Raw genomic sequence first — 23,384 nt, 5'->3', positions numbered from 1 at the left:
CAGGAGCTAAACATATTTCCCTCAAGCTAAAAAGTGATTCAATATTGGACATCTGTTAGGTGACCAGAAACTCCAAATGAATGCTAATGTACCAGTGTATGCTGCATGTGCAATTAGCCAACTAGTTTGCTAACATGTTAGCCGAAAGGTGATTTCATGTCATGTCAATGTGTTTTCAGCTTGTTGTGCTGCCCCCAAGTGGACAAAAAATATATTAATTAACGCTAATGCAGCTGTATGTAAAACATGATGTCCTCACACAAATGACAAAAACAACGGCATTACAGACTCGTCACAATAATAAATACTGCTGTTTCCTGATAATTCGTCAGTAATTGTAAAACTTTAAAGGCCTAAGGGTCTCAAAATATTGCTTTTCTGCTTTGGATTTTAATGCTAGGCTCATGAATTAATTGTGGGAACCCACTGGCCAATATTTCAGGGGTTCCAGGGTAGCCAGTGGACATCTGGGCCAAGACTTTGTATGCCTTACGATGGTCATTTTGACTAAAATCTATAAACAGACAAATGAAGGCAGATCAGTATTAAAACGCCAATATAAAGCTAAATTGTCATTAGACAATAGCTGATGGGTTCAGACACTGCATTTCGTCTCTTCACACGAACTGTTTATTTGCAGCTCAAATGTGATTGACCATTACCACTTGGACAACAAACAGAAAAAAGAACGCTTCAATTACCAAATTCTTGAACGTTGCCTACTGATTTTACACACATATTGATATCTGTTTTTATAGATTAGTCAACCATGAGCTCGTTTTGTACACAGCATACCTGAATGAATATTAAATTAATCAAATAATCCCACTTTGATCAAGTTTTACAAAATGGCTCCTAGGTAAAGCGTTTCTGTTTTTACATGTGACCTATGGGGCACTGCCACTTTAATGTGGATGAAGCTAACCGTGATTTGACATGATTACAAAGCCATTTCAGAAATGACTTTCAGGCATCTCTGTCAGGTCTGTTTTATTGGACCCTGGTCTGTGCTCATGCTAAACTGGCTGCCATAGAAGCAAGTATTTTATCTTGGCATGTGTGTTTCCTCGTTGTTTACATTTTGCTCAGGCATACATGTGTTTGTGTGTTCCTACAGGGGAGGAAATGAGCACTGGAAGATTTCGAAGTGGTGGGAAAGACAAGTGCAGGTAAGATCAGAATCCCATACGTACCTCTTCTCGTTTGTCCTGTCATGGTATTGCAAGGGTAAGGAGTGAGAAAGAACAAGAGGGAGAACATGGTGATGGAAGTCATTGTGAGAGAAAGCACAGACTTCAGTCTCAAATGAGTGTATGTAGAAACCAAGAGAGTCCAGAAAAAGGTGTATAACCCTCCTGTGCAGTATCTGAATTGCCTAACCTTCATAAGTAGCTTTGGGGCTGCAGGTTCAGAGTCTTTCTCCAGAGGTCTGTGATAAAACTTAAATAGCCTCCCATTCATCATTTCTCACTGGACTGGTGAACCCCCAGGTTATCCACTTAACACTCCTGCTTGCTAAAGAATGTGCCCTAAGTCTTTGCATGTGACACTGTTACACAAAGTGGCAGGGAGAACTGGGGCACCCAAGATTAGCATTTTTTATTTTGTAAGGGCCAATCTCTTCTGGTTGTTTTGTTTCCTATTATCCCCCACAGCGCTCCAAAAAATTAAAACGCTGCTGACTTTCTGCCATGAGTTATTGTTTGAATGCTGCCACCATACCAGTGACTCAATTAGAAATAATTTCATATGAGTAGTTACAGATTATACAGTCATTATTTACTTATATAAAGTGAAAGATACATGACTATCCAAAATTAGATTCAATTTTGTAATCCCCAGAATAATGCAATATAACAAATGCCCATTTCTTTCAGAAAATTTACCCACATGACAATAAACACAATACCTTTATGATATTTTGGTTTAATATTATTACCATACAATATTCTATTCTATCCGTTCATAGTGACAGCGTCAAAGATCCATCAATTAAAGACTGTTTTCTGAACCCATTTTTATTTGTAGGTCATCAAATACCGACACTTTGTCCAACACATTCTCACTCCAACCTTGTCACATATTGACGTTTGGCCTTGGACTTTCCATGTCCAGATACGACATGCAATACCCTGGGTGTGATGGTTGTTGACGCTCTTGGACACCGTGTCAAGTTCTGCCTGTTACATGCACTGTTTTAACAGGAAATGTATAGTTTACATGCTGTTTCTTTTTTTTTTTTTTTTTAAATATTTTTTTGGGCATTTTGCCTTTAATGGACAGGACAGGTAAGCGTGAAAGGGGGAGAGAGAGAAGGGGGGATGACATGGAGCAAAGGGCCACAGGCCAGACCCGAACCCGGGCCGCTGCGGCAACAGCCCTGCACATGGGGCGCCCGCTCCACCACCAAGCCACCGACGCCCCATGCTGTTTCTTTTAAAATAAATGCACTACGTCAGCACAACACTGCAAACAGACGTTTTATTTCCTTCAACAACAAACGCACGTGGTTGGACTTCGGCAACAAAAACACATGGTTAGGTTTAGGAAGAAAGAACAGGGTTTGGCTTTAGAATCTTACGGGTTGCGAACACCTTTCTCCCAGTTTGTTGGACCCATCCACTGCACCTCGCACCAACCCCACTCGGACATTTCACCACCGTAACCTTGGTTCTTGTCTCGGCGCGTTTCCCCCTGACGCCACCGGTTACCAGTATACTATAACTGCAACTGGCCGCATATCATGCTGAAGTTCAAGAACAGCTGTTTCGTTGGTGTCTGACGCCAGAGGTCACTGCCCTAGCATCAGATTTTGCCAATTTCAGAGTGAGTTGCTTTGCCACACCCATTGGTGTGCAAAACCGACGCCAAAGGCACCCTTTAGTGGGGAGCTGCCAGACGTCATTGTTTTCCCAATTTGAGGGCATTTTTAAAATGTTACACCTGTGCCACCGATGATCTCGTCCTACCAGCTGTCCCGCTTATACAGAAAATGTTTCAGCACTGTTACTACATCCGATGCCAGCTTAAAGGCAAGACAACTCTGTCCCTCTATTTTCGCAATAGTACCTTTCATAAAGAACAGCGAGACTGCATGACGGTGTGAAATTCTGCCTTGAAGAGGCAGTGTGAAACAGGCTATAGAGATGTGAAAGAGTGATTCTCATAGAAACTGCAAAGGGTGCCCTCTGTGTAGGTATGACGATTTTTCAGGGTAAGAGGCTATATTAGGAATTTTATTCCAAAAAAGGCTGCCAAACACAAACTGGAAACAGTCATAGCTCATATAAAGTTCAGTTCTCTGAATTGATGAAGCCAGTGTGCAAAACAGTGTCTAATCCTAGTCATTTTCTTACAGACACATTTGCCAATACTGGCTACTTAATTCTGAAACTAAACTCTTTGTCCAAAGTTAAAAATACCTCACTGCATTCAGGGTGTGGAAATCTTTAAACCATTTAAGGATTACCGGAAATACTTTGGAATTGCTGATTGCTTCATGAATCCAAATCTATTATACAATTTGTCCACCATTAACTGTTCTGAAACACTTGTTAGTTAGAATTATTTAAGCTTTTGTTCTTAGGGGGAAAAAACCCCAGCAGTGTCAGTGCTTACAAAATGGCATTTAACCCCCCGCTTCTCTCTGGGTTTACAAAGATAACCTTTCACCTATATGAGGAGAGATTGGATTGAGGCCAAAAGAAGCTAATGCCATTGTGTGCTGCCGTCCTCTCGTTAATGCGTGACTGTAATTGCAGGGTTACATGCATTGTTGAGTGGACTCAGCTGATAGAGAGAGCGCTGGCAGTAAACCTCTTAGGGATCTGAGGGTTATTCAAGTCTTGCAACACTACTCACAATGATGGAGGGTCAGCCTTCAGTCCTCCTGTGCTATTCTTTGTGACTACACACACTTACAGACAAACACACACACACACGTTCACATGCCCGTCTCCTGCCTGCGATTAACGTCCAAATCTGACTCACTCTTGCCCACATTCCTGAGTCGACCCCACTGCTTTGTCAGTCGTTGCTCCATCGCTGCTTGATCACACGGGACTCTACCAGAGAGAGGGCTGCACCAGTCCAGACAAACATCACCCTGGGCTTTCGAGCTTTTCATCCTGGCCAGTTTGGAGGAGCTAAATCACAAGCTGCCTGAAGAGAGATTTGACTAACAAGGCATCTGTTCACGTTACTTCCAGTGGCCTGAGCAGAGTTGGCCACATCAAATGGATGCAACCAAACCAACTAAAGAAGTCTGACAGAAAACAAACCAAGGGAATTTTCTCCACTGGATTTCTCTTGTTTGCCCCAGAAGGACGGCACCTTAATTTTCTATTTGAGTAAATAATCTTCCTGACCTTTCGGACATACAGGTAACAAAGCCAACACCAGGTACCAAAGATGGACCCCTTTACAGACAGTCCACGTGTGCGTTCAGACAGCATGAGCAGCTCAGCGTCTCAGGGCTCGAGGACCAAGGTGCTTCTTCGCCAACGTTTGTCTCAGCTGATGACCTGCATAGAGGACATGAGCTCTGACGATGAAGCCAGTGAGGAAGTGTCCCGCTCGCTGGACGAAGCGTTTCATCTCTGCGGGCGTTTCATTCCCACAGACGCATTCAGGTCAACATGTACATGTGCAAGTTTTGCAGATACGAAAGCAGGAAGTGTTTGAATTTATTGGTTTCTAATTTAAGATTAAAGAAATGTAAACACTCAAAAGTAAATATGATATTAATGTTATGTTATTATTAATGTTCCTCTTTATTTTGGCTGTTTTTACTTTAGCTTTCCATTGTCCAAGGGCACTAACAAACAGGGAATGAAATGAAATTGGAATGAAAGTAGACATCGAGAAAACATGGATATAGAAATTAAATAAAAAAAAATAAAGCAGAACTTAATACTGGCTAGGAATGAAACAGTTTGTTTTCCAGTATAAGTATTTGTAGTATTAAATCTGCACACCACCAATAATGGAAGTCAATAACTGAATCAATTACACTAGTGTTTAGAGTGCTCCAGGGATGATGTCTTTTGCCAGCACAGAAGTTAGCATCGCCCTAGTTCCCTCAACAAAAAAACAATTGGGTTTTTCCATTGGATTTTCACATTTGGTTCAGCAAGATATCACATCTGAACACCACTTAGTGATTTTTAAAGCGTAAATGCAATCACCAGAAGTAAAAAGCTCACGTTAGGCTATAAACAAACTACACTATGGTTGCATGACTTAAACCTCGCCACCACAGCGAGACTGTCAAGCCATGTTTGGCATGATGACATTCCAGTTTTAGCCACTTGTTGGCAACTGCATTTTTTAAGGTGTGTAAAAGCTTCAGTATTCACGAGTGGGGTATTTTCTGACTTGTTCTAGGTCGCAGAAGAAAACTTTGTGAAAACCACAGACCTTATTTCAGCCATCTAAACAAAACCCATTAAAAAACCCATTAACGTTAAGACGAGAACCATGTGTGCTAACATGCTAACTCATTTCAGCTTTTTGAGAACTCATTTCTTCAGTACTCTATTTACAACAAGGAAAATGTAGTATTGCAACATATATTGTCAGTATTTTCTCTTCTCCCATCACCTCAGTCAATTATTGTCATCATCAAATACTGACAGGCTGCACATGGTGACCTGGAATGTGGCCACAGCTGAGCCTCCCGAGGACGTCACCTCTTTGCTGCAGCTAGACGTCCAGCCCCCCACAGACCTCTATGTGATTGGGTGAGAAATAACAATATAACTCTGCTATTAATGGGAGTGATGGATAAAAGTGTCTCTTCTACTGCTTTGGCAAGAAAAGAAAAAAAAGATTAAACACAACAACAAGCTTTTTTTAAAAAAAAAAATTGTTTGTGTTGGTGTGTGTCAGCTTGCAGGAGGTGAATGCCACCCCTATAAGGTTCATCTCTGACCTGTTAGCAGAGGACTCCTGGAGCCACGTCTTTATGGACACACTGGCACCCAGAGGCTTTGTTAAGGTGGGATAGGATAGAGGGCGGTTACACGTTTGAGTGCTGTGAATTTCCGTGTGTGTGTAAAGGAAAAACAGTGCCTTAAAGGTTACTGTATGTCTCCGAAAAGTTAAGGGCCACATAAAAATCCTTAAATACTTTATTTCTTTTTGACATTATGTAACTTACAGTTTGAGACGTGTAGCTTTTGTTTCATTTGATTTTATCTTAAATGAAATATCATTTTCTAGCTTTATGTTTACATGTATACATAAACTCAAGTTTTAAGAGATTTTAAAGTAGAAATAAAGGAAAGTATTCTAAAAATACTGAAAAATTACATTTTAAAATGATTAATAAAATCTACCTCCATCTCTGTCTAGGTCAAATCAATCAGGATGCAGGGTTTGCTGCTGCTGGTTTTTGCCAAACAAATCCATCTCCCCTACATCAGAAACATCCAAACCACCTACACTCGTACTGGCATCTTTGGCTACTGGGTAGGTCATCACAATGGGAGTGCTGGTCAGCTCTGAACCTTACAGACAACAACACGGACGGTTAAACTCTGCACACCAGGAATCCCGTTGGCATCAGATGCTGTGGAGTTTAAACACATTATGAAAGGCCTTTTGTGTTTGTTTAGTGGAATGTGCCACAGCTTTGACGAGGAAAGAACACAAACACTGGTACGGTACACCAGGGCAAACACTTGCAAGACAAATAATCTCATCCGAGTTCAAGGAAAAATACCATCTGACTGGATAAAGGCCAAACTTTTTTTAATCCAAAGTAAAACAAAGGGGTGTTTTTGTCAGGCACCTACTCACATTTTACTGATTAGTGTATAAGGGAGTAAAACATTATGATGAAAGTATATGACGGCCATTCACGTGCTGAATGATGCATGCGTACCGAATCACATACTTTGCAGCTGCTTTTAAAAAGTATGTACTGTTGCATGCAGCGTGCACACAATCTGGACATACTCCTGTCTCGTAATATTACACCCTGAACTTTGACCCTGTTGCTTATATATCCGTTACCTTGGACATTAAACAAATGCCACTTACAGAGCTCACCAGAGATAAGATCAACCCAAAGAGCTCTGCTGCTGTTACTTTGTGATGTATGTGGTTTAACTTTTACACAGATTGTAGAATCTAACACTTTATATTTGTGACAGTGAATTTACATCTGCAGTTCTCTGTCATTGTCATTTTCATAGCTATGTCCTTTAGTTGTTTGCAATATTCATGATTATTTTGTAAATAATCAATATTCCTATTATTACCATTCGACTGGTCATCAGTTACTTGCGTGTGCTGTCATCTGTCATTGCCACTTCTGACAGCTGTCAATCAACCGTCAAGCTGTCATCTGTTTGTGGCTCAGTCAATGTGACGTATCATATGCTGTGCAGAGGATTCTGGGTCAGAATAGCAAGAGAAACATGCTGGCTTGCAGACTGCAAAGTCAGACCGGATGTAGTTGAACATCCTGGTATTTCTGGCATATTGCATCTGACATACTATGTATTGGGACATACTAAATCTTTTTCTGGCATATAGTATGGTAGTATGGGTTTTGGAACGCACAGTATGTTTCAAAGTTGTTGCAGCAATTTTGGAGTTGATACTATTTGTTAGACAGATTTGGTGCTTAATTTAAGCATTTGTAATCACTCAATAATTGATAGAAATGGTCAAAAATCCCCCCAAAATACTACATTCAGAAACCAAAACCTTGAGGAACATCATAGAGATTAAACATTTCTCTAAGGATTGCATTTTTCAACGACTGGATGGTGAGCATTTCTCTTCTGGAAACTGCTGAGAAACTCCCTTATTGTACACATACATTTTCTGAATGCTGTGGGTCTCTTGTTTGTGGCTGCAAAGTTTCATGAGGCTGTGATTACACAAGACGTCACAATAGGTAATTAAGTGGGCATGTCTGTAAAGAGGAGACTTGTGGGTACCCATAGAACCCATTTTCATTCAGATATCTTGAGGTGAGAGATCAAAGGACCCCTGTGAAAATGGCCATGCCAGTTTTGCCCTCGCTAAAATTTAGCCTAACTTTGAAGCGTTATTTAAATCCCTTCCCAAAAAGCTATGACGTGGTTAGTACAATGGATTCCTTAGATCTTTTATTTTTATATGATACCGGCATCTTCGCTCTAGCTTTAAAATTCAGCCCCTGAAAGACACCACTCCCACAGTGGAAGAGTTTTAACCACAGTATATTTCATTTTCTAATAAATACTGCAGTAAAATGAATGTATTTTTGCTATGTATAGTCTGCATTCATTATTTCTAAAAGATAAAAATATGACGTATTCCTCCCTCTGTTATCTCAGGGAAATAAAGGAGGAGTCTCCGTGCGTTTTTCCTTTTACGGCCACATGGTTTGCTTCCTGAACTGCCACCTAGCAGCCCACATGAACTACGCCCTGCAGCGCGTTGATGAGATTGAGTACATCCTGGAGACACAAGACTTTGACATCACTGACACCCCACAAGTCCGGGATCACAAGTCAGTACACCTACTGTACAGAGAGGTGCACACACACACACACACACACACAGCACTGAGGATTATTGTATAGCAGGTAAAATGATGCTCCGTCCCTCTCACACAGGGTGGTGTTCTGGTTTGGCGACCTGAACTTCCGTATTGCAGACCATGGCTTGCACTTCCTGCGCTCGTCCATCAACAGCGGACGCCTTAATTTACTGTGGGGCAAGGACCAGGTAATATACCAGAATATGCCCACATCCACACACACACACAGTATCACACACTCACTAATTTATTTAATGTCCCCGCAGCTCACTATGATGAAGAAGAAGGAGCCTTTCCTGCAGGAATTTGAGGAAGGGCCATTAAATTTTAAGCCCACCTACAAGTTCGACCGTAACTCTGACACCTATGATACCAGGTAACATGTGCCACAAACAAATATATCACACACAAATACGCAACACATTTCTTCAGCTTCATCTGTGCTCTTGTTTCCGTTTGAATTTTGTACAGCACCCCGAAGACATGGTTGGGTTTTAAGTAAGATGCTCTCTAAGTTTTTTGTGTTGCATGCCCCACATTCCCTTATTTCTTAGCCACTGCACCATCTGTCCTTTCCCCCGAAGCTTTTGCCACCACATCTTAAGCTGACACGACACATGTAACCCCTGAGACACCAAACAGGAACCCACAGCAGTAATGTGTAAATAACACTGGGAGCAGCTCCTCTTGTGAGTCATACCCATCCCTGACACTAGCACCATGTATGTGTCTCTCTCAGAAAGAGCACTTTGGCACTGCCCCTAACCATGTACAGACCCAGGCCCCTGCAGCGCTGCAGCACCACCCTCTTCTTCCTCCTCACCTCCCTCACCTGGGGGCTGCTCTCTGTGTGGCTGGGGGCCTGGTACAGGGAGCTAGACCCGCCAAGGTGGGTGTCTCCATAGATATAAGAGGAATAAGAGTGGGCCCCATATTACAGAATAGGCTCCATGAAGGTTTAAGACAATCACAAAATCACTGGAGACACTGATATAAATGACAAGACACAAAGAGGTTTAGTAAACATAATAACCTTGATGAATTTCAGACATGCTCTGCAAATTAATTACAGCTGAGATAACCTCCTCCTGTACCCAGCACCCCCCCTCTTTGTTCTGGCATAATGTATGCATGGCTTTATGTGCATATACATAAGCTGTAATCCCATGTCAGTTGGGGATGTGTTCTTTAACAGCGTTGTCTCTAACATGTCTGTATGATTATTATGATCATCTTTAGTCAGGTTGACACAAAAGGGAATGTGACATATCTGGTAAGTGTTTAGAAACAGAGAATTCAACTCATTCTCAAATAGGAAACTGTGTGATCAATGCTTGTCTTTGCTTTGCTCAGTGGCAAGAAGAGGAAACCTGCCTGGACCGACCGGATTCTCTGGCGCATCAAACCCAAAGCCCCGCCATCAGAGGATGATGACGATGATGATGAGAAGGCATCAACTTCTACTGATGATGGGCTCGATGAGTACCCACTCCTGGTCACTCAGGACAAGTACACCAGTGAAATGAGCTACGGAGTCAGTGACCACAAGCCTGTGATTGCAACCTTCAGTCTGGAGGTGAGAACAGGGTCACTGTAAAGTTCTAGGACTGTTCATCAGTACATATAAATCTACTTCTGCTGATGCATATTTTTTTCTGTATTACGTAGCTCCTTCTCTTTCTTCCTGTCTTTCCCACAGCTGAGGAAGTGCTTTGACACACCACTGGTGCATGTATCTCCTCTGGGTGTATGGAGCGCCGACCATGATGCACTTCTTAACTACACCGTCCAAGAGGACTTCATGTCCTCCACATGGGACTGGATCGGCCTGTACAAGGTACTGCGACAGACAAGGAGGGAAAACAAACATTGTTATACAAGAAACTTTTAAACTCTTGGGGTTGTTCTCCTGCAGGTGGGATTCAAGAGTGCGTCTGATTATGAAACCTTTGTTTGGGTCAGAGAGGACGAGTTGCCAGAGATAAATGAAGTCATACAGGTAAAGTGCGAGTGGGATGTTTATATCATGACTGGCTGAATACTATGTGACTGTTTGCTTGATGTGTGTGTGTGTTTGGGTTGCAGATATCTGTGGATAAGGACGAGATCCCTCTGCTGGGCGGACAATATGTTTTGGGCTACTTCAGTACAAACATGCAAAGCATCATCGGACTCAGTGCTAGCTTCCAGGTGAGCTTACCACTATCACAACTTTATTCTTTATTGTATGTAAATACCTTCTATCATGATTTGTTACTCAGAAGATTTTTGTATCATCTCTGCCCAATGACACCTCAGTCTATGCTTATGATCATCCACTACTGTTTGTATTGCCATAAATTTTTTTTTAAAAAAAAAGGACTGACTGGCACTGAAATCTGTGATGCCAAACAAAGTACAACAGTTCTGTGAATAATTGTTACTAAAAAAAAACACCAACAACTAGAGAGGTAAATTCTCATCCTAACTGTTTTGTGCATGTGGGAGGTCAAAAAAAATTTGCAACACCTCCAAAAGTTAAGGCATATTTCTGACCATATAACTGAACATTCTTAAAGTAATGAGATAGTATCTTTTCCTATTATTTTGAGATATTAAGTCATTATTTTGAGAAAGTTTTTCAGGACTTTGGAATATAAATACATTATTTTGAAAACTAAAATCCTATTTTGAGATACTAAGTCATTATTTTAAGATACTAAGTCATTATTATGGGATACTTAATCATTATTTTTGAGATGCTAAGTCATTACTTTTTAGATACCCAGTCATTATTTTTGAGATACTAAGTCATTTTTTTTTAAGATACTAAGTCATTATTTTGAGATATTAAGTCATTATTTTGAGATACTAAGTCATTTTTTTAAGATACCAAGTTATTATTTGGGGATACTAAGTAACTATCTTTGAAATACTCAGTCATTATTTTGGGATACCAAGTCATTATTTTGAAATACTTAGTCATTATTTTGGGACACCAAGTCATTATTTTGAAATACTCAGTCATTATTTTGGGATACTAAGTCATTATTTTGAAATACTCAGTCATTATTCTGAGATATTAAGTGATTGTTTTTAGATACTAACTCATTATTTTTGAGACATTAAGTCATTATTTTGGGATACTAAGTCTTTTTTTTAGATGCTAATTCAATATTTTGAGACACTAAGTCATTATTCACTTTGTCTTCACTAAGTCGTTATTTTGGGATACTGAGTCATAATGTTGAGAAAATTTCTCAGTCTAATGGCTTACAGGATCTTTCCTTTTTTTAATTACACTGGTAGAAATGGGCTTCCATAGCATTGCAATGGATTGTACAGATGTAAACTTAGGTGGCCACTGCAGGTATATTTTCAGTAGTAAATGTGTGTGGCATTGGGCTGTTCAGTTTAATAATCTCATCTTTACTTTGGTCTTGCAGATCCTGGAGTCAAAGCGTGCCGTCATGGAAGGTCTTGTTCCTGAGAACATCAATGGACTCAACTAATAAGAACAAATTCACTGCAGTGCCACATCTTATTCCTCTCCCCCAGAAATTTACACTGAATTGATTCAGTCTGTCAAATGCCCCATAAGATCGACTCCATCATCTGCTGGCTCAGCTAATTTACTCATTAACTAATGGCAACCATACTGCACTATCACATGGACTGGAAACTTCAGTTTGTTGTTTTCAGCTTTGGAAACAGATTCACTCTTGGTGGAACAGTTTCTTTACACAAAAGGTTTATTGCTGTAATGAGACGCCTTCCAGCTTGTCCACAGGCCTATTTTGCCTGTTAGAGCAAAAAAAAAACAAAAAAGAAAGAGTGAGTTAAGTTTTGTTTGGTCATACACTGCAGGTCAACACAGCCCATTGTATTTGAAAATACATGTTTGTGTTTTGGTTGGGTCTACATGAGTTCCAGTTCAGAGGGTTGTACAGCAAGCGTAAGAAAGATCTGCCAATCAAACTGTTGTATAGAAAATTTTATGTTGATGAAGTCAATTCTGGATTACTGGACCCAAGTATCTGAGGCTGAAATGATGAAGATGGGAGAAAGATTTAAAAATCTAATGTACGCATGAGTTCCTCTAAGAACATATAATGTTAGCTGGTGATGTGAACTTCTACTCTGAGGTGTTTTGAGTCATATATTGCTTTATAATAAATATGTGTAAAGTATCTGAGATCATTTAAGTCTAATGTGTATTATGACAGACTCTAAAGCAGTGGACAGAATCATGACAAGATTATATTTTCAATTAATTATTTCTCTAAACTTCTTAAATGTAGTTTCTCATAATAGTAAGATACAGGCTGCCTTTTCTATTCCAATGCAAAAAAGATGAATGTTGTCAAAGAATAAAAAGTGTTATAATGAAACTGTGTCTTTTTGATTGACTGATTACAGGTCTGTAACAGATAGCTTAACATTTTATTTTGCAGCAACACCACACAGAGTCAAATTTCTAGCAAGTACTAGTATACTACAATATCACACTATGACATATCCCACAATAAACACCACAGTGATTTTGGGACGTGGTTACTAGCCTTTAATTTAAGAAAGGCTTTGTTCAGTTTCTCTTTCAGCTTGTATGTCTACACTCATTCCAGGGGTAGATTATATTCAAAATATTTAAGATACAGATCAGGGTCGTGTGGGTACTTGTGAGTTGGAGCCAACACACCACAACAAGTCATAGATCAGCATCTATGCTGTTTCACTTGGAAAAGCTAATACTTTTAAGGGGTAGCCAAAATATGTCAGTTTCATATTTTAAGTGATAGAAAGGCATGATGTAATGGTCCTACTTTGATAGTGATGAAGGTGTGCATGTGTTATAGAATATAAAAATGTGTAAAAGTCAAAGGAAGCTTAATGTAAAATTATCTATCTATATAATTGTTTGTTTTTTTTTTAATATGCGGTATTATTTAATATAAATGTAATTTAATATATAGTATTTTTTATGCTATTTATCTCAAATGTATTATTATTATTATCTCTAATTCGTTATAATTATTATCATTACTATTATCATTATTATTATTATTATTATTATTATTATTCAGGTTTTTTTTTTTTATTAATTCAATCGTTTTAATTTTAATCCCCCTGAGGGGAAATTCAATTTTTTTATTATTATTATTATTGTCTAAGGGTTGACGTCGGCAGAGGACTTACAGAAACACAATAAGAGTGAAGATGAGTAAAGCAGTACGGCAAACCAGCAAAGGCAACAATTGACGACGGTTCTTCCGCACATTACTTTCCCACAATTCCTTGCGCGAGTGCTTTCATTGGCATGACTACACCGGCTTCTTGGAGGATCTTCTCTTTAAAGGCTCTTCGGTGTTATACACGTGGGGAGTTTGAACACATCGCTACCTCGCTAAAGGTAATGTTAAAATACATGTACGTGCCGATTTAATGCCATATAAAAGTAGACAAAACTGTAAAAGCAAGTGACAAGTATCTTACTGACCTGTGATCGCTGCTTAGAGGAATTAGGTGTCCAGACTGTTAGCTAACAACAGGCTAGCTGAGCTAGCTTTACTCGTTGATAGCTACGGTTGACATTGGCTAGCTAAAAATAAACCGCTAAACAGTTGATTTCAGGTGGTAATATGGGCCCAGATCTATAGAATAACAATACTGATCATGGCCCTACAGTGTGTTACTCCTAGTTTTGTTTTCTATGATAATATTAATGGGTTAACGTAATGGATATCCTGTCAGGTAGTTCAGCTAACGTTAGCTGCTATAATGTTGCCTTCATGACAGAACGAGAATTGACAACATCTCAAAGTGAACTGTTTTCACTCAAAAGGAAGAACTGCTTAATTCTGCAAAATCCGCTTTCATGCAGATACAACGTCATGGTTTGGGCTCTAAATAATCCCTGAACCCCAACATGTCAAACATAATGTATCCATTTTTATTGTCTTATGAAGGACTGGACTTGTTCTGCAGAAGAAGTTTTATATTTTACAGCTGGGAACTGTCATTCAGAGGTCTCCAAACACTAAGACGAAACTAAACATTATTGGCAGTTGCCTGTAGGCGTTTATTTATTTACAGTGTGCACTTATATATAAGTATAAGTATAACAAGTTTGATTCCACTTCCAGAAATGTAAAGACAACTTACTGTTTCTAGGTTTAGATCCAAATCTGAGGATGACGAGTGGGGACGTGGAGCGACTGCTGATCCAGTTCCAGGATGAAGAAGGGGAGGTTCTGGGTTCACCTTTTGATGTGCCTCTAGACATCACCCCAGACAAACTACAGCTGGTCTGCAATGCACTGCTTCAGAAGGTAACCAGCTGCCATTAAATAACATGGATGTAGGAAATTGTGATTAACCTGCACATATCTGCACATGAAAACATTTCACTTATATATATTTAGCTATATGTCTCAGCGTATCAGAGAGTGGGGATTAGCATTAAGTGCCAGATGTATTACTGTGTATATACAGTGTGTGTTACAATGGCAGTATCACCCACTGTAACACCAAAATAGAAACCAAATACAGATTTCATTATTACTGAATTTGCGAACACTTAAATATCCCACAAACACCATCATCACTCAAAGACCTCACAGGCCAATCACTGATTTCTATTTTGTCCCATCTTGGACTCAGTTAATGAAGTTATATAAAGCTGAAATTTGAAATCCAGTGAACGTCTTGTTTCTGTGCTGTTACTCACTGTAGGAGGAGCCGGTGCCACTGGCATTTTTTGTGCGTGGAGAGGCTGAGGTGGTGTCCAGTCTGGGGTCGTGTGTGCAGGCTCTTGGCGTCGAAACAGAGCAAGTTCTGCCAGTGGTGTACCAGCCTCAGGCTGTGTTCAGGGTTCGAGCCGTGGCCCGCTGTACCAGCACACTACAGGGGCACACAGAAGCTGTCATCTCAACTGCTTTCAGCCCCACCGGCAAGTGAGTAACTCCGATGCAGAATGAACAGCTGCTGCTTGTCATGCTTTTGTGTACTCTCATTTATCCAACAGGGCTCTTGATATAACAACATCTAGAGAAGGGATGAAACTAAAAATTATGTTCTGAAGACTTAAACATGCTGTTAATCAGTTGTCCTTGTTTGTTTCAGATATCTGGCCAGTGGTTCAGGTGACACCACAGTGCGCTTCTGGGACTTGATGACTGAGACGCCCCATCATACTGCCAGAGGTAGAAGATCCCTTCTCCAAGGCAGCGTCCTATACATTATGATATAAATGTTTGATTAATGGTCATAGACACAGCTGAACTGTATTCTGCTTTATTGCAGGACACACACATTGGGTACTGAGCATCGCCTGGTCACCTGATGGCAAGAAGCTGGCTTCAGGGTGCAAGAACAGCCAGGTGAACTTCTAACACACATACAATGTGATAGTTTTAAGATGTATCCTATGAGCATAATGTATTTATTTTTGTGGTGCTCTTTCTGTAGATCTGTCTGTGGGATCCAGTGACAGGTTCACAGATGGGAAAGACTTTGACCGGACACACCAAATGGATCACTTGGCTCAGCTGGGAACCTCTCCATCTGTGAGCACCCAATTCATCACTTTTGCATTTCTATACATTTCTGCCTATTTTACTGCTGACCTGAAATCCTATTCAATTGCAGCTTCTGCACTAATATATATTTTACTCATGAAATTGTAAAATTACAACAATTCTAGGCCATTATCAAGAAAATGGCTTGAATTTCAGGGTCCTGGTCTTGTGCATGCTGGCTCACTGTCATGACTTACTGTGACACTCCAGTAGAAAGGAGTCATTGTTAATGTTACATATAATCATTGTATAATGTTACAACACCTCGCAACAGGCGATAAACCAGAGTTACAGTAACCAAAGAACCTGCACTGGCACACTGATAAGTTGTAGCTTTTGTGTGCTAACTAATTATTCATGATTTAACTTTTAAAAATGTGAATGTTTCATCTGTACTGTAGTGGATATTGTCTTAGACTATGGACAGGAATATGTTTTGTTTTTTCCAGAAAAAGAGATTGTGACCTGGCTATAGCACCCCCTAGCCCTGCTGTAGCATGTGCCTGTTCTGATTCACCTCTTTCTCTCCCTTTCAGTAACCCAGAGTGTCGGAACTTAGCCAGTAGCTCTAAGGACGGCTCTATACGCATCTGGGACACTGTGTTGGGACGCTGTGAGAAGATCCTGACAGGACACACTCAGTCAGTCACCTGTGTGAAGTGGGGTGGAGATGGACTTCTTTACACTTCCTCACAGGACAGAACGGTCAAAGTCTGGAGGGCCAAAGATGTAAGTGTGTGTGACACTTCTTTAAATGTTGCTGGCATGGACAGAAGGAGATGAATGAGAGGGAAGAGACATCTGTGTGTAAGAGCAAGACTTAATGTGTATTTACTTCTCTTTGTGGATAAAGGGTGTCCAGTGCAGGACTCTGCAGGGTCACGCCCACTGGGTGAACACCCTGGCTCTCAGCACAGACTATGTCCTGCGCACTGGAGCTTTTGAACCTGCAACTGCCACTATCAATCCCCAGGACCTCTCTGGACCATGTAAGGATCATGTTACTTTCTTTTGGGGTACATTGTGAGTGGGAGCATTTGCTACTCTCTGAAGAAGAGGCTTTCTGGTGAAGATGTTTCATGTAACAAGCTTTTTTCTTCCCCCCAGTGGAAGAGCTGAAGGAGAAAGCTTTGCAGAGATATAATAAAGTTAGGGTAAGCACTGTTTGTTGTCTGCTCTGATGTATTCAAGTCTGTATGTCCCTCGTATCAGTGCCCTCACTCCTGTTGTCATACTGCAGGGCTCAGCTCCAGAGCGCTTGGTGTCTGGCTCCGATGATTTCACCCTGTTCCTGTGGAACCCTGCAGAAGACAAGAAGCCTCTGGCCAGGATGACTGGCCACAGTGCTCTGGTCAACGAAGTGCTCTTCTCTCCAGACACCAGGCTTCTTGCCTCTGCCTCATTCGATAAGTCCATTAAAATCTGGGATGGACGCACTGGAAAGTAAGAAAATCTCTTATCATGAATGATCCATGTGTCATACTCCTATTGTCCAGGCGATGGAGCTGTAAGCCTAAGATTTATGTATGTGTGTCACCAGTGTTGGGGTCATCGGCGTTATTCCACAACATCACCTGACATGCACTGTCATGTAGCTGATTGCAAGTTAACAATATATTGTTAACCCTTACATATGCCCCCTTATCAATCACAAACAAGGCTCAGGGGAATCAAAATGGCTCTGCAGTGGTGGAAAAACATATTAATATATATAATATATAAAAGAGGTTGACCTTCCTAACAAGGCCTAGAGTAAATATTCATTGCCACAAAATAATTTATCAGTAGGCATAAATCATGTAATATAAGAGACTAGCCCTCTGGGTTTGAAGAGAGATTTTTAATTTATATATTTTTTAAATTATATTTATTTAGTGATTACTACATTTATCATCAGTAATACATTAAGTTACTACATTACAGACAAATGTAATGTGATTACACTGTGTGTCACTGTGTAATTATATCTCTGCCTGTGTGTCTGCTTTCCCCAAAGGTACTTAATGTCCCTGCGTGGCCATGTGGGATCTGTGTATCAAGTGGCGTGGTCAGCGGACAGCAGGCTGCTGGTCAGTGGAAGCAGCGACAGCACACTTAAAGTCTGGGACATAAAGACCGGGAAGTTGAACATGGACCTGCCTGGCCACGCTGATGAGGTGAGGAAGGAGAAAGTGATGCTCCCTGACAGTTTTGTATGGTTTGTAGGTTTTTTTCTTATGCCTTGTTTTTCGTGTGTGCAGGTTTTTGCAGTGGACTGGAGTCCTGATGGACAAAGAGTAGCCAGTGGCGGGAAAGACAAATGTCTCAGAATGTGAGTGAGATGCCAAGAAGCCATGCTCATCTTTTTGTCAGTTAGTTAAAGGGTAACTTTGGTATTTTTCAACCTGGATCATATTTCCCCTCATTTTTGTGTCTCAGTCACTAACAGGAGCAACAGGTTTTGCAATTGGTCCTGTATTGAGCAAGACTGCTGCAGCTAACAGCCATTAAACAGGCTGAAATGCAACCATTCAGGACACCATCAAATTACCTTCACTAAAGGTGCTTGTTTTTGCCACTGACAGGCTCAGATTATTATTGTAAGTGTCTGACATCCCTACAGAGATGGACCTTTTTGTTGAAAAGCAAGATCCCTTTTCTTTTTTTTTCTCTTTTTCTTTTTTTTTATACCAGAAACAGCCCTGAAATTGGTTTTGCCAAACCTACCAGACTGCATTTGAATAGACATTAGATTTAGCACATATAGAGTCAGCATATTTCCACATCTAATTGAGTAAATTAAGGGTTTATTTAACCAAACTAGAGTGGGTCATTGTTGAAACTGTATAAAAGACGAATCAAGACAGCTTTTGTGAGTTTTATTTTGTTTCTATGGACTTACAACTAAGTGAGTTTTACAATGATAAAAAATCACTTTGTATTTCAGTGGAGTCTGGTGGCTTTGGCAACAGCAGTTTTGGGGCAGGTTAAACAAAAAGGATCTAACTCTTTAACAAAATGTCTGTCTCTGTAGGGATCCTTTCCATAATTATAAGAGCCACTTATGCACATATTAATCTTTAGTAAAAATGTCTGTGTTGGTATGGCATATCATATAGGTTCTGCTGTTATTTAAGTTTGCACAACAGTTTCTGTATTATTACTATAGCCTATAGAAAAGTGAGAATATATAGAAATAGGACATCAAGTCGGTACTGAATTGTGCAAGATCTAATTTTGGAAAAAACTGGCTGGCCGTTTTTGTTTTCTTTTTTGTATTCTCAATAAACCTCGTTCAACTTTTTCCGGTCCTTGTGTGAGAACTATGGATCTTCACAAAAGGAACAGGAGCACAAGTCAGAACTGAGACGCCTTGCAGATTAAGTGGCGTAATGTTGTCAGACAGTTTGAGCCTGTCAGTGGCAAAGTAAGCACATTGCATACTGTTTTGCGGCTGCAGCCCTCTCGCTCAATACTGGACCAGTTTTAAAAACTGTTGTTCCCATTAGTCACTTAAACACAAAAGCAGGTCAGGGTCCAGGTGGAAAAGACTGGAGTTACCCTTTTGAAGTTGAATACCAGTGTTGCCTAATGCGTAACCCTTTGGCTTCGTGGTGTGTTTCCAGATGGAGAAGATAGCCACGCCTCTGTTCCCCCTCCTAACTTTGGCAGAGGATGTCACGTCTTCTACTATCAAGAAGCCTGACAGCTGGAGCATTGGTGGCCTGGCTGTACCTAATCCCCCATTTGGCTTCTTTACACTGTCTGTCAACAATGGCATTGTGTCAAGGAGCTCTAACCCAGTCAGATGCAAATGCACTCTCCAGGTGTGGAACCCATGTGGGAATGTTAACGATGTAACACTGTAAAGGTGTTTAGCTGAATGGGAATGTAAAGTGGGAGAGTTTATAAGCATCAGAACATCAATCCATTGACACCTTTGCAAGTGGAAGCTACAGTGTGAAATGTATGTCAGTGATAGCATCTCAAATTGAAAGGGTTTCCATTCATCTGTATATTGTTTTGTACACACCAGGGCCCCTGGTATGTAAAGACTGCCTTTATATAGTGCCATGTCTATATGCAGAAATGTATGTATTTAAAAATGAATACATCACTTAAATTTCTGAACACATATTCAGAACAGATGAAATGAGAGGCACACACTGAGTTAAATAAAAGGATTTAACTTTACAAGATGAACTATATACTGCAGGTGACAGGTGGACCAGTAAGGCAACAGGTGGGAGTGTTTAATACCTTCCTCTGTGATGTTAATGCCGACTGCCCTCACCCTGCAACTTCAGCCTTTAATCTCCTCTGTCCTGCGGTCAGCAAAGCCACAGTCTGCTGATTTTTTTTCTGGTGCTGTGGTGAAGCCAAGTGTCACCAGCTCTGAGCTCTCTGATCCTCCATCCCATTGAGGAAAAACCAGGTTCACCATTCCAGTTAAAGTAACCTGTTTTATTCTGTGTATTTAAGCAGCTTTGTGAATATTTTATATTAATAAATATTTACATCACAACTTTTACTTTGTGACATAACAAAGGAAATTGTGTCTACATTATTTGACTCATCAGACCAGCCAATGTTTTTCCAATCTTATATTGTCCAGTTTTGGTGAGCCTGTGTGAATTGTAGCCTCAGTTCCCTGTTGTTAGCTGACAGGAGTGGTACCCGGTGTGGTCGTCTGCTGCTGTAGCCCATCTGCTTCAAAGTTGGACGTGTTGTTGCTTCAGAGATGGTCTTGTGGTTATTTGAGTTACTGTTGCCTTTCTATCATCTTGAACCAATCTGGCCATTCTCCTCTGACCTCTGGCATCAACAAGGCATTTTCGCCCAGGGAGCTGCCGCTCATGGGATATTTTCTCTTTTTTGGACCATCCTCTGTAAACCCTAGAGATGGTTGTGTGTGAAAATCCCAGTAGGTCAGCAGTTTCTGACAGACCAGCCCGTCTGGCACCAACAACTATGCCCTGTTCAAAGTCACTTAAATCACCTTTCTCCCCCATTCTGATGCTCGGTTTGAACTTAGGCAGGTTGTCTCAATCATGTCTACATGCCTAAATGCATGGAGTTGCTGCAACGTGATTGGCTGATTAGCTATTTGTGTTAGCGAGTAGTTGAACAGGTGTACCTGATAAAGAGGCCAGTGAGTGTATTGCTCAGTCCTACTTTGGCCTATAAGAAAATAAATAAAAGCATTTGTTCATCTATAATTTACACATACATCTCTTACAAGAAATTACAGGGTGTTTTTAATGTCTGATGTCTTAACACACATCTCCAGAGACACAGATCAGGTTTATCAATCACAAGTTTATTGAAACCACTGAAACAATGTCATGTCTAAATATGTTTCTTCTGAGGTTTCCACATCTGATCATGTAAATCATTCTCGGAGCACTGATGTTTTATAACAGTATTTTTTTCTGATGTCATCCCAACATGTTTCACATAGATCCATTACTCTGCCAGACAGGATCTTGTGAAAGGTGACGGATCAAATCTGATATGCTGTACGATGATGTACACGTGCTGTTGTCTTGTTTATGAAAAGCAGCAAAGCATAACCACAAAGATTCTATGCATTAAAGATGTGCTTTAGTTAATGAAAAGAAAGCAGTAGAGACATAAAGATTAAACAATATTCTGTTGCTCTTTGTTTAACATGTAATAAAGATTTGCTCCTATCAGGGATATTACATCGGGATTCTACTAAAGTAGTTTGGCAAAGAGGAGTAAAAGGCTTCTGTGCAAGGCTTGCATGGCGCAACACGGTCAATCAAAACCAAGCCTTGCTTCAATACTAGTCCCTTATGTTATCGAGCCTCTGACATGTCTACTGCCCTCTTGTCGCTGTAAACATTATATTAGATAATGAGTGCATTCAAAGACGGCTAATGAACTGTTTCATTAGTTAGTATACAAAAGGCTTGTGAAGCAGGTTAGCTTTGAGGTAAACAAAGAATATTAAAGTGACATATGAGACTAGAGGATAGTGAATCAATCAGCACAAGAAAACCACTGATGGCTCAAGCGCACTGAAGTCATATGGCTTACATAGTCGGGACATGTTGTCATCTAAAGTAGAAGTGAATTCACTTTCATGTTTCAGGCTGCAGACAAGTGTCGACAGCAGCCCATTTCTGCCAGTGTGATGAAAACACATAAAAAAAATGAAAGTCATTGAAAGTATCTGGAAATAGTGAGTTAGTACCTCAAAATAATGACTCAGTATCTGGAAATAATTAGTTGATCTCTCAAAACAATGAGTTACTATCTGGAAACAAATACGAAGTATCTGGAAATAATGAGTTAGTATCTGGAAATAGTGAGTTAGTATCTCAAAATAATGACTCCGTATCTAGAAATAATGAGTTTGTATCTGGAAATAGTGAGTTAGTATCTCAAAATAATGACTCCGTATCTAGAAATAATGAGTTTGTATCTGGAAACAATGAGTTACTATCTGGAAACAATGACTCAGTATCTGGAAATAATGAGTTAGTATCTCGAAATAATGACTCAGTATCTGGAAATAATGAGTTAGTATCTGGAAATAGTGAATTAGTATCTCGAAATAATGACTCAGTATCTGGAAATAATGACTTAGCATCTCAAAATAGTGACTCAGTATCTAGAAATAAAGAGTTAATATCTCAAAATAATGACTCAGTATCTGGAAATAGTGAGTTAGTACCTCAAAATAATGACTCAGTAACTAGAAATAATGAGTTAGTATCTGGAAACACTGACTAAGTATCTGGAAATAATGAGTTACTATCTGGAAACAATGACTCAGTATCTGGAAATAATGAGTTAGTATCTCGAAATAATGACTCAGTATCTGGAAATAATGAGTTAGTATCTGGAAATAGTGAATTAGTATCTCGAAATAATGACTCAGTATCTGGAAATAGTGAGTTAGTATCTCAAAATATTGACTCAGTATCTAGAAATAAAGAGTTAATATCTCAAAATAATGACTCAGTATCTGGAAATAGTGAGTTAGTACCTCAAAATAATGACTCAGTAACTAGAAATAATGAGTTAGTATCTGGAAACACTGACTAAGTATCTGGAAATGATGAGTTACTATCTGGAAACAATGACTCAGTATCTGGAAATAATGAGTTAGTATCTCCAAATAATGACTCAGTATCTGGAAATAATGAGTTAGTATCTCGAAATAATGACTCAGTATCTGGAAATAGTGAGTTAGTATCTCAAAATATTGACTCAGTATCTAGAAATAAAGAGTTAATATCTCAAAATAATGACTCAGTATCTGGAAATAGTGAGTTAGT

At 39.9% G+C, this 23,384-nt stretch overlaps 2 protein-coding genes across 2 annotated transcripts; both read left to right on the top strand.

The window, feature by feature from the left end:
- The first annotated feature begins 4,093 nt into the window (after positions 1-4,093).
- inpp5kb (inositol polyphosphate-5-phosphatase Kb) lies at positions 4,094-12,188 on the top strand. Its single transcript, XM_049592758.1, has 12 exons — positions 4,094-4,631; positions 5,637-5,741; positions 5,890-5,998; positions 6,355-6,471; positions 8,334-8,509; positions 8,616-8,727; positions 8,806-8,915; positions 9,893-10,115; positions 10,239-10,376; positions 10,455-10,538; positions 10,625-10,729; positions 11,965-12,188. The coding sequence occupies exons 1-12, from the start codon at positions 4,411-4,413 to the stop codon at positions 12,028-12,030; spliced, it is 1,566 nt and encodes a 521-aa protein (XP_049448715.1). The 5' UTR covers positions 4,094-4,410; the 3' UTR covers positions 12,031-12,188.
- A 1,684-nt stretch (positions 12,189-13,872) lies between these two features.
- On the top strand, positions 13,873-20,633 carry nle1 (notchless homolog 1 (Drosophila)). Its single transcript, XM_049592760.1, has 13 exons — positions 13,873-13,928; positions 14,690-14,847; positions 15,251-15,471; positions 15,641-15,720; positions 15,821-15,897; positions 15,986-16,083; positions 16,632-16,824; positions 16,949-17,084; positions 17,203-17,249; positions 17,336-17,538; positions 18,092-18,251; positions 18,336-18,406; positions 19,701-20,633. The coding sequence occupies exons 2-13, from the start codon at positions 14,710-14,712 to the stop codon at positions 19,711-19,713; spliced, it is 1,437 nt and encodes a 478-aa protein (XP_049448717.1). The 5' UTR covers positions 13,873-13,928; positions 14,690-14,709; the 3' UTR covers positions 19,714-20,633.
- The last annotated feature ends 2,751 nt before the right edge of the window (positions 20,634-23,384 follow it).

The sequence above is a fragment of the Epinephelus fuscoguttatus genome, linkage group LG12, assembly GCF_011397635.1.
Source record: "Epinephelus fuscoguttatus linkage group LG12, E.fuscoguttatus.final_Chr_v1".
NCBI classification, from domain to species: domain Eukaryota; kingdom Metazoa; phylum Chordata; class Actinopteri; order Perciformes; family Serranidae; genus Epinephelus; species Epinephelus fuscoguttatus.
Note: the sequence above shows the minus strand (reverse complement) of the source record. Positions and strands in the feature narration are given on the sequence as shown.